This window comes from Parambassis ranga, chromosome 19, assembly GCF_900634625.1.
Source record: "Parambassis ranga chromosome 19, fParRan2.1, whole genome shotgun sequence".
Taxonomy (NCBI): Eukaryota; Metazoa; Chordata; class Actinopteri; family Ambassidae; genus Parambassis; species Parambassis ranga.
In genome coordinates, this window is record NC_041039.1 from 11,910,723 (window position 1) to 11,923,628 (window position 12,906).

Sequence of the window (12,906 nt, forward strand, 5' to 3'; positions counted from 1 at the left end):
CTGAAGCACGGGCCAACTGAGTTGACAGTGTAACAACTTTAACAGTGCGCCTATTTACTTGTTATTACGGTTGAGAGCGTCAGACAATATGGCGGCTTCCATAAGGAGCGTTTGTGTCATGTAATAGACGATTGTTTGTTACGAATTGTACGAATTTTACATGTTTACGTGTATCTTGTCGTCAACTGGACATTATACAAAAACTTGATTTGTCTCCTGCAAAAGAAACTGTAAGTACCGCTCATACAGAAAAGTTTTTGTTTTTTAAAGTAGTATTGTATCTCGTGCTTGTAATCTCTTTCGCAATTACAATGACATTCGGTATATTTTTTAAACATTTATTATCATAATAATAATAATACTAGGATTATAGATTACTGACATAATCTTAACTATGAAACATGAGTGTTGTCAAATTGGTGGACTGTCTCAAGTCTTTCTCTGTGTGGCCATTCAACCCACCATCATTTTGATCATAATCATTTTGATCATTATAGTTTTATCCATATTATTTGATCATTTTGTTTGGACATTGCTAGCACTCATGCTATCTGATAGTATAACTTATATTTTGACAGGTGATCATCTCACATGTTGACAAAGAGGCTTCCCCCCCTGCAGAGTCTCCTGTTGCTGGTCTCCAGACCTCACAGTCACCATGCCAGACAGCAGTTTGATGTTATTGTGGTGGGTGGAGGTCATGCAGGGACAGAGGCTGCCGCTGCAGCTGCCAGAATGGGAGCTGAAACACTCCTGGTTACACAGAAAATACACACAGTTGGTAAGGTTTTGTTAATAGGAAGGTTTACCTACAAAAGAAACAATTTTTTTGATTCCTCTTGCTTCCATAACATTATCCCAGGTGCCCTGTCCTGTAATCCATCTTTGGGAGGAGTAGGGAAGGGCCAGCTTGTGAAGGAGGTAGATGCTCTGGATGGTCTGTGTGGCCGAGCAGGAGACTGGGCTGGGATTCATTTCTCCATCCTTAATCGCAGGAAAGGTCCTGCGGTGTGGGGTCCAAGAGCGCAGCTGGACCGCCAGCGCTACCGAGAATTTATTCAGGTATACACAGATGCAGTGAGTGAATTAACAATGTTTTTTTTGACTGTCTGTATCTGCCTGCTGTTTTATGTTCAGTCTGAGCTACTGTCCACTCCAAGGCTGACGGTGATGGAGGGCTCAGTGGAGGAGCTGCTGGTAACAGAACCAAACCCAGAGAAGCCTGGATGCCACAGAGTTACTGGGATATGTTTGGGTAAAACCAACCAACCAACACTACAGAATAATGTGTCCTCACTGGTTAATTAAAGCAGTCTGCTTTCACTTTATTTGTGACAGCAGGTAGCAACCAGCCGATCTCAGCCAGCTCAGTGGTACTTACCACTGGTACGTTCCTGTCTGGCTCCCTCTTTGTGGGCCAAACCACATCTCCCGGGGGGCGGATTGGAGATGCCCCATCAAGTGCAGGGCTGTCCTATACGCTGAGGGAGAGGCTGGGGCTGAGGATCGGCAGGCTGAGAACTGGTACCCCTCCCAGGATTGTGAAGGACTCAGTAGATCTGTCCTTGGTTAAGCTTCATCTTCCTGACAGTCACCCGTCTCCGTTCAGCTTCCTTAACACCCACACTCGCTGCAAGGTATGTATGCAACAATACTGGTTTAGAGTAAGTGTCGTGTTGTTTTCAGTGTTTTATTTTGAAACTGATACTTTGTAGCCAGAGGAGCAGCTGCCCTGCTATCTGACCTTCACTACACCTGGTGTAGAGAGAGTAGTAAGGGAGAGCCTTCATGTCAACTGCCACATACAGCAAGACACCAAAGGTCCCAGGTAAACACATGCACATACTTCATAGACTTCACACCGTTCTAAAGCCTAAAAGAAGTAACTCCAGTGCTCATCTCTCACAGGTACTGCCCTTCTATCGAGTCACGAGTGCTACGCTTTCCAGGCCGAAGTCACCAGGTGTGGCTGGAGCCTGAGGGCATGACCTCTGACCTTTTTTACCCACAGGGTCTGTCTATGACCATGCCCCCTGATATGCAGCTCCGCCTCATCAGGGAGATCCCTGCCATGCACAGAGCGGAGATCCACACACCTGGTAAGTTGCCCGAATCCTTGTAAAGTGATTTACAGCACATCTAAAATATCTGTCTTTTTCCGCAGGTTATGGTGTTCAGTATGACTTTGTGTGCCCCACTCAGCTGAGTCCTGCTCTGCAAGTGAAAAACACTCAAGGTCTGTTTCTGGCTGGTCAGATTAACGGAACAACGGGGTACGAGGAGGCGGCTGCACAGGTACCTGCTCGTACAATTATTGCGGGTCATTTAACACCTCCATTGTTCATCACAAACACAGGCTGAGGGAGCAAAAACTGTTGTATCATAATGCTTTTGTGGCAGTGAAAACCTGAAAGGATGAATTAGACTGACACAGATTTATATTTTTACAGAAGATAAAGCAGAAACATTTTTTTTTTGCCTGAGCAGGGCTTGTGGGCGGGAGTAAATGCTGCCCGCTGTGCACTCTCCTTGCCTACAATGGCATTGTCTCGAACAGAAAGCTACATCGGGGTTCTAATCGACGACTTGGTGAGTCGAGGCGTTACAGAGCCTTACCGCATGTTCACCAGCCGGGCGGAGTTTCGAACCTCTTTAAGACCAGACAACGCTGACCTCCGCCTTACTCTAAAAGGTAAGCACAGGGTCTGTGACTTATTTTATAGTATGATTTACAAAACTGATGTAAGTCAACCTCTGGAGTTATTTAATGTAACAGATATTTCTTGTTCCTCTGTCAGGGTTTGAGGAGGTGGGATGTGTGTCTTCAGTGCGCTACCAGGAGGCTGTAAGAGTGAAGAACACTCTCCAGGATGCACTGTTAGCCCTTCAGGCTCTCACTCTGTCTGCACCCAACTGGAAGAAAACCCTTCCAGACATCTGTATGAGTAAGGTGAAGAGCACCATACTGACGTAAGTGACAACTGTCTTGCTTACCATGTCAGGATACAGATTAAATAATATTTATGATCAATGGTTGGTCCTGTTTTCTTCTTCAGTGGTATGGATGTGCTGCAATACAACGACATGTCGTTTGAAATGCTGGCATCTGCCTTCCCAGAGTGCCTTTCCTCTTACAAGGAATTCTCACTAAGGCTCAAGATAGAGGGTAATCTGAACTTGTGTCTGTCATTGTAATCAAAAGCCTAGTTCATTCCTTCTCAAACATGTCTCCGATCTGTCTCACAGCTGTATATAAGCCTCACTGTGACTTGAACAAGAAGGAGATCGAGAGGATTCAGAAGGAGGAGAACATGTCTCTGCCACAGGACATTGACTATCTCTCTATTCCAGTGTCACTGTCTCAGGAGGTCAGGGAGATTCTTGACAGAGTTCGGCCAAGCACCGTAAGTCTGTATAGTTGGAGCATATTGTATTTACAAGAAATATCTTATTTCTTAAAATGTGGTTTTGTGTTCCAGTTGGGTGCTGCAACCCGTCTGGAAGGAATAACTCCTGCAGCCATTGTCAGTCTCTTCAACTATGTGCAGTTCACAAAAAGTCAAAGGATGAAGAGAGAAGAGGAGCTGTGTGCAAGGAATGTCTCTTTACCGCAGTGATGTAATGACTTGTAAAATGTCTTGTAAATGTGTATGTGTTTTTGTAAAATGTGCAAAATAAGTTATTTTAAGATGACACATATTCCAGTGTTACTTCCAATGAATGACTTTTATCTAATAAAAAAGTTCAACAAATTAAATACATTTATATAAAACATTTTCTCCATTAACAATCTCTTAAACTTTAAAACCGCTCCACTCTGAGCAATCCAGCTACCTAGTGAAGAATTCTAATCCTGTTAGCAACAAGACTGTGAACAGCATTAAACTCCATGTGACCTTCTCAGTGTCGCTGCCATTAATAACAACATAGCCATCCAGCTCAGCGGTGCCTCGAGTGAAGAAGCCAAATGGAAACTTCCAGTGAGGTTGTGGCGAGCCCCTGGGGGGTTCTGGGTAAACTGTGGTGTCAGCAAAGGTAACTGTGGTGGTCAGAGTGAGAGGGGACGACAGAGGACACTGAAAAAAAGGAGAATGTTGGAACACTTTGATAGAAGCTGACTTTGTTATTTGAATGAGAGAGAGTAGTACCTTGAAAGTTCGACACTGGAAACGATATTTGGCTCCTAAGATGTAACTTTGCGGAAGCTCAAGTAGACCCTGACGAGCCCAGAGCACTTGGATAAAGAGTGAGTGTGGGAGGACGCAGCCTGAGTCACATGTTTCCTGAAAAGGGGACAAAATATTTGAGTGAAAGAGTTCTTTTAATAAATCAAGCACACATGCAGAAGTAGCAGTTTTAAATGTATCTTCAAACAATCACTGGAGTGATTCAGTGGAAATATGAGCATGATGTGGCCAGAGAAATCAAAACCAACTTAATACAAGATGGGGTTCAAAGAGCACTGGGTACAGTAGCAGCACATAGTTTTTCAACATCAGCAAATTTGGTTGCAAATATACATCTTGTTTCTGCGTTGGCCCAGGATAAGAGAAAATGTACCTGTAGACTGACAGGACACTCATGAATAATGACTCTTGTCCAGTCTGGTTGGGGGCCTGAGTTCATGGCTACCACATCAGGAGAAGCAAGTCCCTGCAAGATCCCATAAATCTGTGAACGCAGTTCTGAGCAGTCACCAGAGGGGGAGCTAGAAAGCACACGAAAACAAAGCATACTGTCACTCATTTTTGTCCACAGTGCCAAAAAACTAAATAGTGTGGACCCACCTGAATGTGCAACCAGTGAGGGTGTTGTGTGTGAAGAGGATGGGTGCACGTCTGCTGGGGTCAAAAGAACACTCCCCACCTTGTGACACCCCCAGCGTTGTCAGCTGACCCAGTGTTAAGGAATGTGCAGTTTGTTGCTGTGATTTAGATTAATTTCCTTACTAGAAACTAATTTTACAAATCACTTGACATAAAGAACTTAATTTTTTTTTTTTAAAAATGATTAGTGAGGATACAGGACTCATTTCTCCCTCAAAGCGACCAATGACAGGAGATCCTACTTTCAGTCCAACCGCTGGGATTAGTCCACCTGGAGTGGGGCTGGGTGTGGCCAACTGCAAAATACAAATGGCATTAAATCATATTATTTTTCTTGTTACAGTTAATTTCATGTTTGAGATTTAAAAGAGTCTACCTGGAATTGTACAGAGTGAGTCTGCATCAACAACTGGTTAGGTTTCACATCAGCCAAGACTACATCAACCGTGGCATACATGAGTTCGCCTCTGCCTGTGTAACCTATTACAAACTCCACCTGCAGGACAGTCAGAAAAAGTAGAAGCAAATTTAATGTTTCATCATTAACCTATTAAAAACATTAATCATCACTCACCCTTTCTACTGCATTAACACAGGTGTTGTTCTGTTGGCTTGGTGCAGGCCAGTCAGACAGTGGAGTAACCGGGATCTGAAAGCAGAATTACAAAGCATTGCAGAACACACAGCACACCTTTAAAATATTAACAAGCAAGATTCAGTCATATTTTTTGCTGTAAATACAAATTTTATACTATTTAAATACATTGCTGCAGTCATAATCCATGACTCACAAGAAGGTCTGACTCAGGTGCCATCTCTGCTGCTGGAATCTGTAATACATAAAATGTTAATGTTTGTCTAACTGGTGAGCTATATATGAGCTTTATTATGTATTTAAAATCTCATAGTGAAATGAACTTTCTGACCTTGATCAGACTCATGCTAGAGAAGTAGGAGTGGGCGCTGAGATGTGGATCTGTGGCGCAGGACTGAGGAGTCACTAGGCGGCTGCAGGACAGAGACACGGACCTCAAGAACTCTATAAGCAGGGGGAAAACAGGAGTTGTGGTTATGAGATACAGAAACAGTGCAGCACAAAATGCTCTAAATATAAAAGAAATATGCAGAAATTGTACAGAGAAAGCAGGACTGTGTTTGCACTGTGATTTTTATGTGCTGTGAACTTACTTGCAGGGTTGTGGTTGATACAGAGCGCAGAAGCAACACCTGCTGCAGGCTGGCGGAGGAGACCCCGCACTGAAGAGCTGGAGAAATATGTCTGGATGACATCATCAACCTACAAAAATGTATTTTTAAGAATATTTAATTAAACAAACGTGCAGTATTTTAATAGAAAAAAAGCATAAAGGCGTATCGTTTTACCCTGTAAAAGTCTCTGCTGTAGCTGATGGTTGTATGTTCTGGTGCTGAGAAGTGGTATGAGTTTCCTAAAGCTGGATACTGAAGTAGTGCTGGGGGAGTCTGGGGAGATTTATCTGCTGGGAAGTTAAAATGAACAATTTACAAAAGAATAATCAGGGGATGCTTATGTGTGTGTGCTAATTTCAATCTCGGTTATGAAAATGATTATTTAAACTATTTACCTTGTAGCTGAACACAAAACAGAGAGTCAGTCACAGTGATGAGGGCTGAATCAACATTAGCCCTGAACATGAGCCATTTCTCGATGCAAACTCCTGATCTGTGAAATATATGGTTAAAGCTTTGTTTTTAATGTCATACTGGTGAAATGTAAGCCCTGTGGTCCAATATGTGCACTTACATAGCACTTTGTGGACATCCAGTGAAGACTGTACTTAAGTTAGCAACACCACAATCCACTGTGTCACAGCAGCAGCCAATGTCACAAAAATCAGGGGTTAGATCACAGAGGCAGCCTGGAATTCAACAAGACAGGGGATATATTATTTGTCAAAGGATTTTAAAGGTTATGTCTTTTTCCAGTCAACTCTTCATTAACCATTGTTACAGGAGTACGTTACCTTGCAGTGTCAATACAGGCTGAACCGTGCTTGAAAACGGAGCCTCAGTGACCACAGTGGCCGCTTTAAACAGTGTCGTGTTCATCGTGGAGTTCACAGTGGGCTGTGGGGTGACCTCCTCTGTAGCGTTGATATTTGTGGGGCTCATGACCACACTGCCGCCCGGAGTAGGGGTGGCTAAACTGAAAGCCTCGCCATTTATTGGAGTGGAATTGGCCCATGCCTCTGTGTCATTGTGAGCCAATCGTCCACACAATATGATAAGTATCTGGAGACAACGAAACCACCAGCGGGAATTCATTTCTTCAACACAGACATGGTGCGCTAAACACGGGGAGGTCTAGCTAATTAGCTAGCTAGCTAAAGTTAGCTACACGACTAACTTTTCGACTAAGTATTTCACATGCACTGCACGTTGCAACCACAAACTCTACACAAAGAATGCAATAGCACGTGTATAAATTACTTAAAACATTCCATAAACGTCACATGAGGAACTATTTAGCTACATGCTAAACATAAACATAAATAAACCCTGCGCGGAGCAAGCTTCTGGTTACCAAGGAAGCTGTATAGGCGACTTCCGTTTATAGGGTAACACTACCGTAAAGCATGTAAAATAGGAAAAGAGAAAAACATATGCTTCCGTAAAAACACGAGTTTATACACTTAGAAATAAATCTAATCTTAAAGGACGTAAGCTAATCTTTAAACTACTTAAATGTAAATTTAATAGGTAGAGGTATTGCATAAAATAGTCAAATATAGGTGTAACTTGTGACCATTGAGTCTGGCCCATCCAGGATATGTTCTATCCTCCCATCCATCCATTCAATCCCAGGTGTTTGTCTTGCATCTTAATCTTGTTGCTCAAAGTTATCCGGTTTCACATGCATAATACAATGCTCACATCAGATTACCTATTCTCTATTGTTTCTGTACCTTGCTTTCATCCTGGCATGCAATATGAAAGAATGTTTTTTTTTTTTCAGTGAGACACTACAGTATGCATGGGACAAGTTCATTTGAGGAGAATGTAATTGAAACATAATATTACAGTTTTTACAAAAGCTCCTGACCAGGTTAACTATATTGTGAAAAAAGGTAAAAAATTGTGAAAGTACAGCTTGAAAGTTCATGCATTGTCCTAATAAATTTCTTTAAAATGCTGTTACATTTTGATACGTTGCAAAACCTCTTGAGGAAGGGTATTTAAGGCTCTTTCTTCTTTTGTTCTTTTAACCCCTATTTATTGATTAGTTTTATAATGTTGCCTTGCTAATTTTACTGACTAGTGTACACTGCTGCCTTGCTGATTTTATGTAGCACTTTGAGATTTGTTCACAAATGTAAAGTGCATTACAAATAAAATGTATTATTATTATTGTATTTAAAGTTAATTCCCTTCCAAAGAAAAACCTTCAGCAAAACAGCAACCTAATTTATAATGTAGGTTTGGTGCCAAATATGCTGATGCTGGAGTGCAGACTTTCTCAGACTTCAGCATGGTCCCAAGCCACATAAAACATTACACAACTCTTTTTTACAGGCAAATTTTAAACTTGAGACAAGAAAAATAAAAAGCATGGTCCAAATGTTTATTCTGGCGTGCTGGGCTCAGAACAACATGTGCCCGGTTTACACTGAAATTATAGGTGATTTGGGTCTGCAATACAATGTATGGATTGTATAAATGTAGAGACACGGATACATAACAATAGCTCAAAGTGGCTTCTTAATATTGAAAAAAGTGTTTATGTAAAAAACATCACACTTGGGGAGAACTAACACAGCTGGTATGCATCCCAGGCTGTTTAGTTTAGTACTTCAACCAATTAAATGACTGAGGCCTATCTGTGGGGATTTTGGACAAACAATGTCCGTACATGAGTGCAAAGTCATCTGTTAGTCATTCTACTTATTATTATGGGAAGTTAACCCCTGTGTCTTCAAACAGGAATATTCTGTCTCCAAACTGAGAGCTAACTCTTCCCTTGTGATTCTCATAGATGTTTATACTGTTCTAAAATAGTGTGTTACTACATTGACAAGAGTTTGTTTTCAGAATCAGAATCGTGTTTATTGCCATGTAAGTGAAGGGGATTCACATTACTAGGAATTTGCCTTAGTGATTGGTGCATACATAGAACATATGTATGCATATACAGCCCTTGTGAAAAATAAAACAGAGAAAGTTAAAGGTTATTGACAAACTGCCTTGAACTCTACAGCAGACAGTGTGTGCTTTCAATATCCTGGCAGGATATTGAAAGTGGAAATCCTGGAATGCAAAATCTAAACAGTTGCCTCTGGGTGAAAGGACAAAGTGAGGCTCAGTGCGCTCTGTATAACTGACCATATATATGCACCCAACATGTTTCTACAGACCTGTTTTACTCGACTTAGCTCGGCATGTTGTTGACTTTTAAGTATGAAGGGTCCAAAGGTGTGTTTCAGCTGGAATGTGAGCTTTGTTTTTATTTGGACCAAAATCCAGTCCCCTCCCAGCTACACAAACTATTGTTTGCTTTGGTAGAAGTGGGTAAAATGAAATAACAAAAAGCATAAAATTAGTCAGCATACAGTTCATCTTTTTATGCACTGTGTGTGTTATTGTGGTTCACCTCTCTGTGGATTGGGCTGTTCTAAGACCCTCCCTTGTTCCTTCCTCAAATTACAGAGGAATCATAGTATTGTGAGCAAAAGTGGAATTCATACGTAACTGGGAATGTTACATAAGGGCACTTTAGTGTAGGTCTCCTGGTGCAAGTTCCAGTGATCGCAGACAGATAAGAACCTGGTACAAGCACTCAGACAGCCAGCTTACAAAGATAGAAAGAGGGAGTGAAGAAAATACATTTTAGTGTGACTAAGGCACTAGACTTCAGCTGGAAGGACTTTCTTTTGGAGAATCTACTGCTTTTGGACTCAGATGTTGGAGAGGACTCACGCTGGAAACAAGGGGACAAACAAAAAAAATCAAAAAACCTGGAAACACAAAGCAGGGATAAGGCTGTATACACACACGGCGTGCCTGAGAAGTAAGCAGACAGGAATCTGCAGCCAGGTGGAATTTATGGAGTGAAAAAGCCTCCCAGCAGTGAATGTTTGACAAAGCCAGTGGAGGGACAAACAGCTGAAGGCAGGACCTGAGGTCAGAACTGGCCTCACTCGAGACATTTCACAGTCAGATTTTTTGTTCTCCTGAAAACTGCTGTCAGTCATGTCAGAGAAGGAAGAGTTAACCTACAGCGAGGCCATTGAGAAGGCAGCATCCTCCATCGGTCGCTTCCCTCTTGTCCCGGTCAGAGGAGTACCTCTCATGAGCCACATCGCCAACAACTGGGACTCCGTTTGGGCTTTTAAACCTGACCCATCAGATATTCTCATCGCCACCTACCCCAAAGCAGGTACTCAAAGATAGATATTTAGTACTTTTGTAAATTTTGAAGCACATTGTCTCTTTTGTCTTCAGAGCATTACACACAAACGCTTTTCAAGTTTTTTTTGATGAGGTGTGAAGATTATCATTATTATATATATATTATTATTTTTTTATTTTACCACAAAAACAACACAGGAAGAACATTTTGTTTTCCACAGGGCTGAACATTTTATTTAGTCAGTTTGTTTTATGTGTGTCATACCTGTCAGTGTAAGCATCCCAGTTATTCAGTTAGTGCCTGTACTTTATGGGGACATTAGGGACCACATGGACCCAGGAGATAATTGACTTGCTTCTTCACAATGGAGATGCTGAGGCCTGCAAGCGAGCACCCACACCCGTCCGCAGTCCCTTCCTAGAGATCGCCTCCCCACCTCCCATCCCCTCAGGTGTGTATTTTTTCTCACTTATATTCCTCAAAGCTACTATTTTCTGTCACTCAAGCCAAACACATTCTCTCCAGCAACATTCGAATACAATGTGTCACAACCTACAAATCCCATTCCTGGAAGAATGTTTTCACAAGTGTTTGTTTCTTCTGCTATTAACCCATAATTCTTGAGCTCCAATCTGCCTAACTGCATAGGTGGCAGACTCCAATCATGTAAAGAGTGGAACGTCTGCTGGTGGAAGATAACTAAGTCTTTCTGCTGTAGTATTTGTAGCAGCACATCTGGCCTAGAGCTGCTCTTAGCTTTCAAGATACCAACTATCTCTGGATTATTCACTTTGACAATTATTCGTTTGACAAGTAATTTGTCTCTCTACGTGTTTGTCAGGTCTTGATCTTCTGAAGAAAATGAATCCTCCAAGACTCATCAAGACACACCTTCCTTTCCAGTTAGTGCCTCCAGGATTTTGGGAAAACAAATGCAAGGTAAGACTTGAAATGAGATAACAAACTGCTGTTTTATTTTATGTGTTTATACAGCATAGTAAATGTGCACTGTATTGGGTCAGAGTGATCCACAGCGTGTAATTGTGGTAAGAGATTAACAATGTCTTTAAAACAGCCAGCCTCATGAAATCACCTGTATCGCTGCTGTAAATCCATTTCATGTCCCTCCTGATCAGGTTATCTACGTGGCACGCAATGCCAAAGACAACTTGGTCAGCTACTACTTCTTTGACCAGATGAATAAGACGCAGCCTGAACCAGGACCTTTTGATGGATACATTCACAAGTTCATGCGAGGAGAACGTGAGTAGGTTTAATCACATTCCACTGTGTCGGACATCCTATCAAACTGGTTATTTTCTATGTCTATCTGATGCACAAACATGTTTGACCCTTGATGGTCTATGGTTTGTGACTTCTTAACTATTTTTTGCACTTGAGAAATTTTCCATAACACGCCTCAGTGGCTGTGATGAGATTAGGTGAAAATAGTTTTTCAGATCTACAGAGGAATTTGAGCTCATCTGCGGTGCAGCTGCATCAGATTCATTGAAACATTTTTGTGGCAATAAACAGCCAAAGGGATTCCTCACAGCCCAGCATCCTAAAAAATGAATGTCAGACTTTTATAGTCCGCCTGTGCTCAGTAAAACAACAGACTGCAGTCCTGTCTCTGCAGTGGGTTGGGGCTCCTGGTATGATCACGTGAAAGGTTACTGGCTGGAGAGAGAGAAGAAGAATATCCTTTACCTCTTCTATGAGGACATGAAAGAGGTGAGAACATACCTTATTAACTTCAGTTGTTTTGTAATGACAAACATTTGAAAATGTTTAAAAACCACGTATTCATTTATTTTCCCAGAATCCTCAGCGGGAAGTGGAACGCATCATGAGGTACCTAGACGTGTCAGTCTCTGATGAGGCTGTCAGGCAAATTGTGGAGCTTACGTCCTTTAAGAACATGAAGGAGAACCCGATGGCCAACTACTCCTGCATCCCATCGCCTGTTTTCGATCAATCCATCTCCCCCTTCATGAGAAAAGGTGCATCACAGTCAAAATTAAGTTGCTGATCCACATGGTTTAAAAAGTGTGGGTAAAAAAACATAATGAGTCTTTGTCACTGTATATGACACTACAATGGCACCCCCTACAGGTTCCTACGTTGCTTGTGGATTTTATTTACCATCTTAAAGTTGAAGATGTCAGCTTCTATTGGATATTTTTGTCTTTATATCTAACACTGTTGTGTTCTCTTCTTCCAGGTGAAGTAGGAGACTGGACAAATCATTTTACAGCTGAGCAGTCAAAGGTGTTTGATGAAGACTATGATAAGCAAATGAGAGATCTTGACATACCATTCAGGGTCATGCTCTGATTTGGGAATCTCAAATGCACCATGTATACCAAAGACTGACAGACGCACTAACAGCTAATTTGGCATGAGCTAAAGTTTTAAACAGGTCGACTCACTGTTCACATCTGGGTGTTAAACACTGTAGTCACTGCACCTTGGGATGTCTGTACAGAGGAAATCATCCAAATGTACTGTACGTGTGAGGGATGAATAAAAATGTTCTCAACAATACAAAGCACATAAGTGTGTAATCATCACTTTATTGCAGCTTATCACGTAAACAACATATAAGACCAAAAGTGTTGTGACTAAGTGGACGTGCCCATTTTTATGTCATGAGACCTCCAGCGGAGTCCACTGACCACATGGTGCCTATAG

General features: G+C 41.7%; 3 protein-coding genes across 7 annotated transcripts; 2 read left to right on the plus strand and 1 right to left on the minus strand.

Moving 5' to 3' along the window:
* The first annotated feature begins 83 nt into the window (after positions 1-83).
* On the plus strand, positions 84-3,757 carry mto1 (mitochondrial tRNA translation optimization 1). 4 transcript variants are annotated; one of them, XM_028431996.1, is made up of 13 exons: positions 84-230; positions 579-781; positions 863-1,062; positions 1,138-1,255; positions 1,342-1,637; positions 1,716-1,828; positions 1,909-2,099; positions 2,165-2,295; positions 2,488-2,692; positions 2,799-2,970; positions 3,057-3,166; positions 3,247-3,404; positions 3,480-3,757. In XM_028431996.1, the coding sequence occupies exons 2-13, from the start codon at positions 592-594 to the stop codon at positions 3,615-3,617; spliced, it is 2,022 nt and encodes a 673-aa protein (XP_028287797.1). In that variant the 5' UTR covers positions 84-230; positions 579-591; the 3' UTR covers positions 3,618-3,757. The 4 variants fall into 4 exon arrangements, with proteins under 4 accessions (XP_028287797.1, XP_028287798.1, XP_028287795.1 ...); XM_028431997.1 differs by having other exon boundaries at positions 622-781; positions 1,339-1,637; XM_028431994.1 differs by having other exon boundaries at positions 1,339-1,637; positions 3,480-3,617.
* LOC114452609 (tectonic-3-like) lies at positions 3,708-7,395 on the minus strand. 2 transcript variants are annotated; one of them, XM_028431999.1, is made up of 14 exons: positions 6,830-7,395; positions 6,610-6,724; positions 6,431-6,528; positions 6,210-6,322; positions 6,015-6,123; positions 5,753-5,865; positions 5,618-5,656; positions 5,401-5,475; positions 5,203-5,322; positions 5,024-5,122; positions 4,788-4,891; positions 4,561-4,708; positions 4,149-4,283; positions 3,708-4,076 (listed from the first exon to the last, which is right to left on the minus strand). In XM_028431999.1, exons 1-14 carry the CDS (start codon positions 7,128-7,130, stop codon positions 3,831-3,833), a joined length of 1,815 nt encoding a protein of 604 aa, XP_028287800.1. In that variant the 5' UTR covers positions 7,131-7,395; the 3' UTR covers positions 3,708-3,830. The 2 variants fall into 2 exon arrangements, with proteins under 2 accessions (XP_028287800.1, XP_028287799.1); XM_028431998.1 differs by having other exon boundaries at positions 6,210-6,325.
* A 2,119-nt stretch (positions 7,396-9,514) lies between these two features.
* sult1st6 (sulfotransferase family 1, cytosolic sulfotransferase 6) lies at positions 9,515-12,757 on the plus strand. The gene is made up of 7 exons (XM_028431844.1): positions 9,515-10,239; positions 10,535-10,663; positions 11,054-11,151; positions 11,349-11,475; positions 11,852-11,946; positions 12,035-12,215; positions 12,437-12,757. The coding sequence occupies exons 1-7, from the start codon at positions 10,053-10,055 to the stop codon at positions 12,547-12,549; spliced, it is 930 nt and encodes a 309-aa protein (XP_028287645.1). The 5' UTR covers positions 9,515-10,052; the 3' UTR covers positions 12,550-12,757.
* Positions 12,758-12,906: the final 149 nt, after the last annotated feature.

What these genes read in the sequence shown, in the direction of transcription:
- mto1 (XM_028431994.1), top strand. Translation starts at nt 592, where the DNA reads ATGTTGACAAAGAGGCTTCCCCCCCTGCAGAGTCTCCTGTTGCTGGTC. An exon ending in ACACCCACACTCGCTGCAAG is followed by an intron (nt 1,638 to 1,715) that starts GTATGTATGCAA and finishes GATACTTTGTAG; the next exon opens with CCAGAGGAGCAGCTGCCCTG. An exon ending in AGCGGAGATCCACACACCTG is followed by an intron (nt 2,100 to 2,164) that starts GTAAGTTGCCCG and finishes CTTTTTCCGCAG; the next exon opens with GTTATGGTGTTCAGTATGAC.
- LOC114452609 (XM_028431998.1), bottom strand. Translation starts at nt 7,130, where the DNA reads ATGAATTCCCGCTGGTGGTTTCGTTGTCTCCAGATACTTATCATATTG. An exon ending in GCCTGTATTGACACTGCAAG is followed by an intron (nt 6,725 to 6,829) that starts GTAACGTACTCC and finishes GTTGAATTCCAG; the next exon opens with GCTGCCTCTGTGATCTAACC. An exon ending in CTCACTCTGTACAATTCCAG is followed by an intron (nt 5,123 to 5,202) that starts GTAGACTCTTTT and finishes TGTATTTTGCAG; the next exon opens with TTGGCCACACCCAGCCCCAC.
- sult1st6 (XM_028431844.1), top strand. Translation starts at nt 10,053, where the DNA reads ATGTCAGAGAAGGAAGAGTTAACCTACAGCGAGGCCATTGAGAAGGCA. An exon ending in CCCACCTCCCATCCCCTCAG is followed by an intron (nt 10,664 to 11,053) that starts GTGTGTATTTTT and finishes CGTGTTTGTCAG; the next exon opens with GTCTTGATCTTCTGAAGAAA. An exon ending in TTTGGGAAAACAAATGCAAG is followed by an intron (nt 11,152 to 11,348) that starts GTAAGACTTGAA and finishes CCTCCTGATCAG; the next exon opens with GTTATCTACGTGGCACGCAA.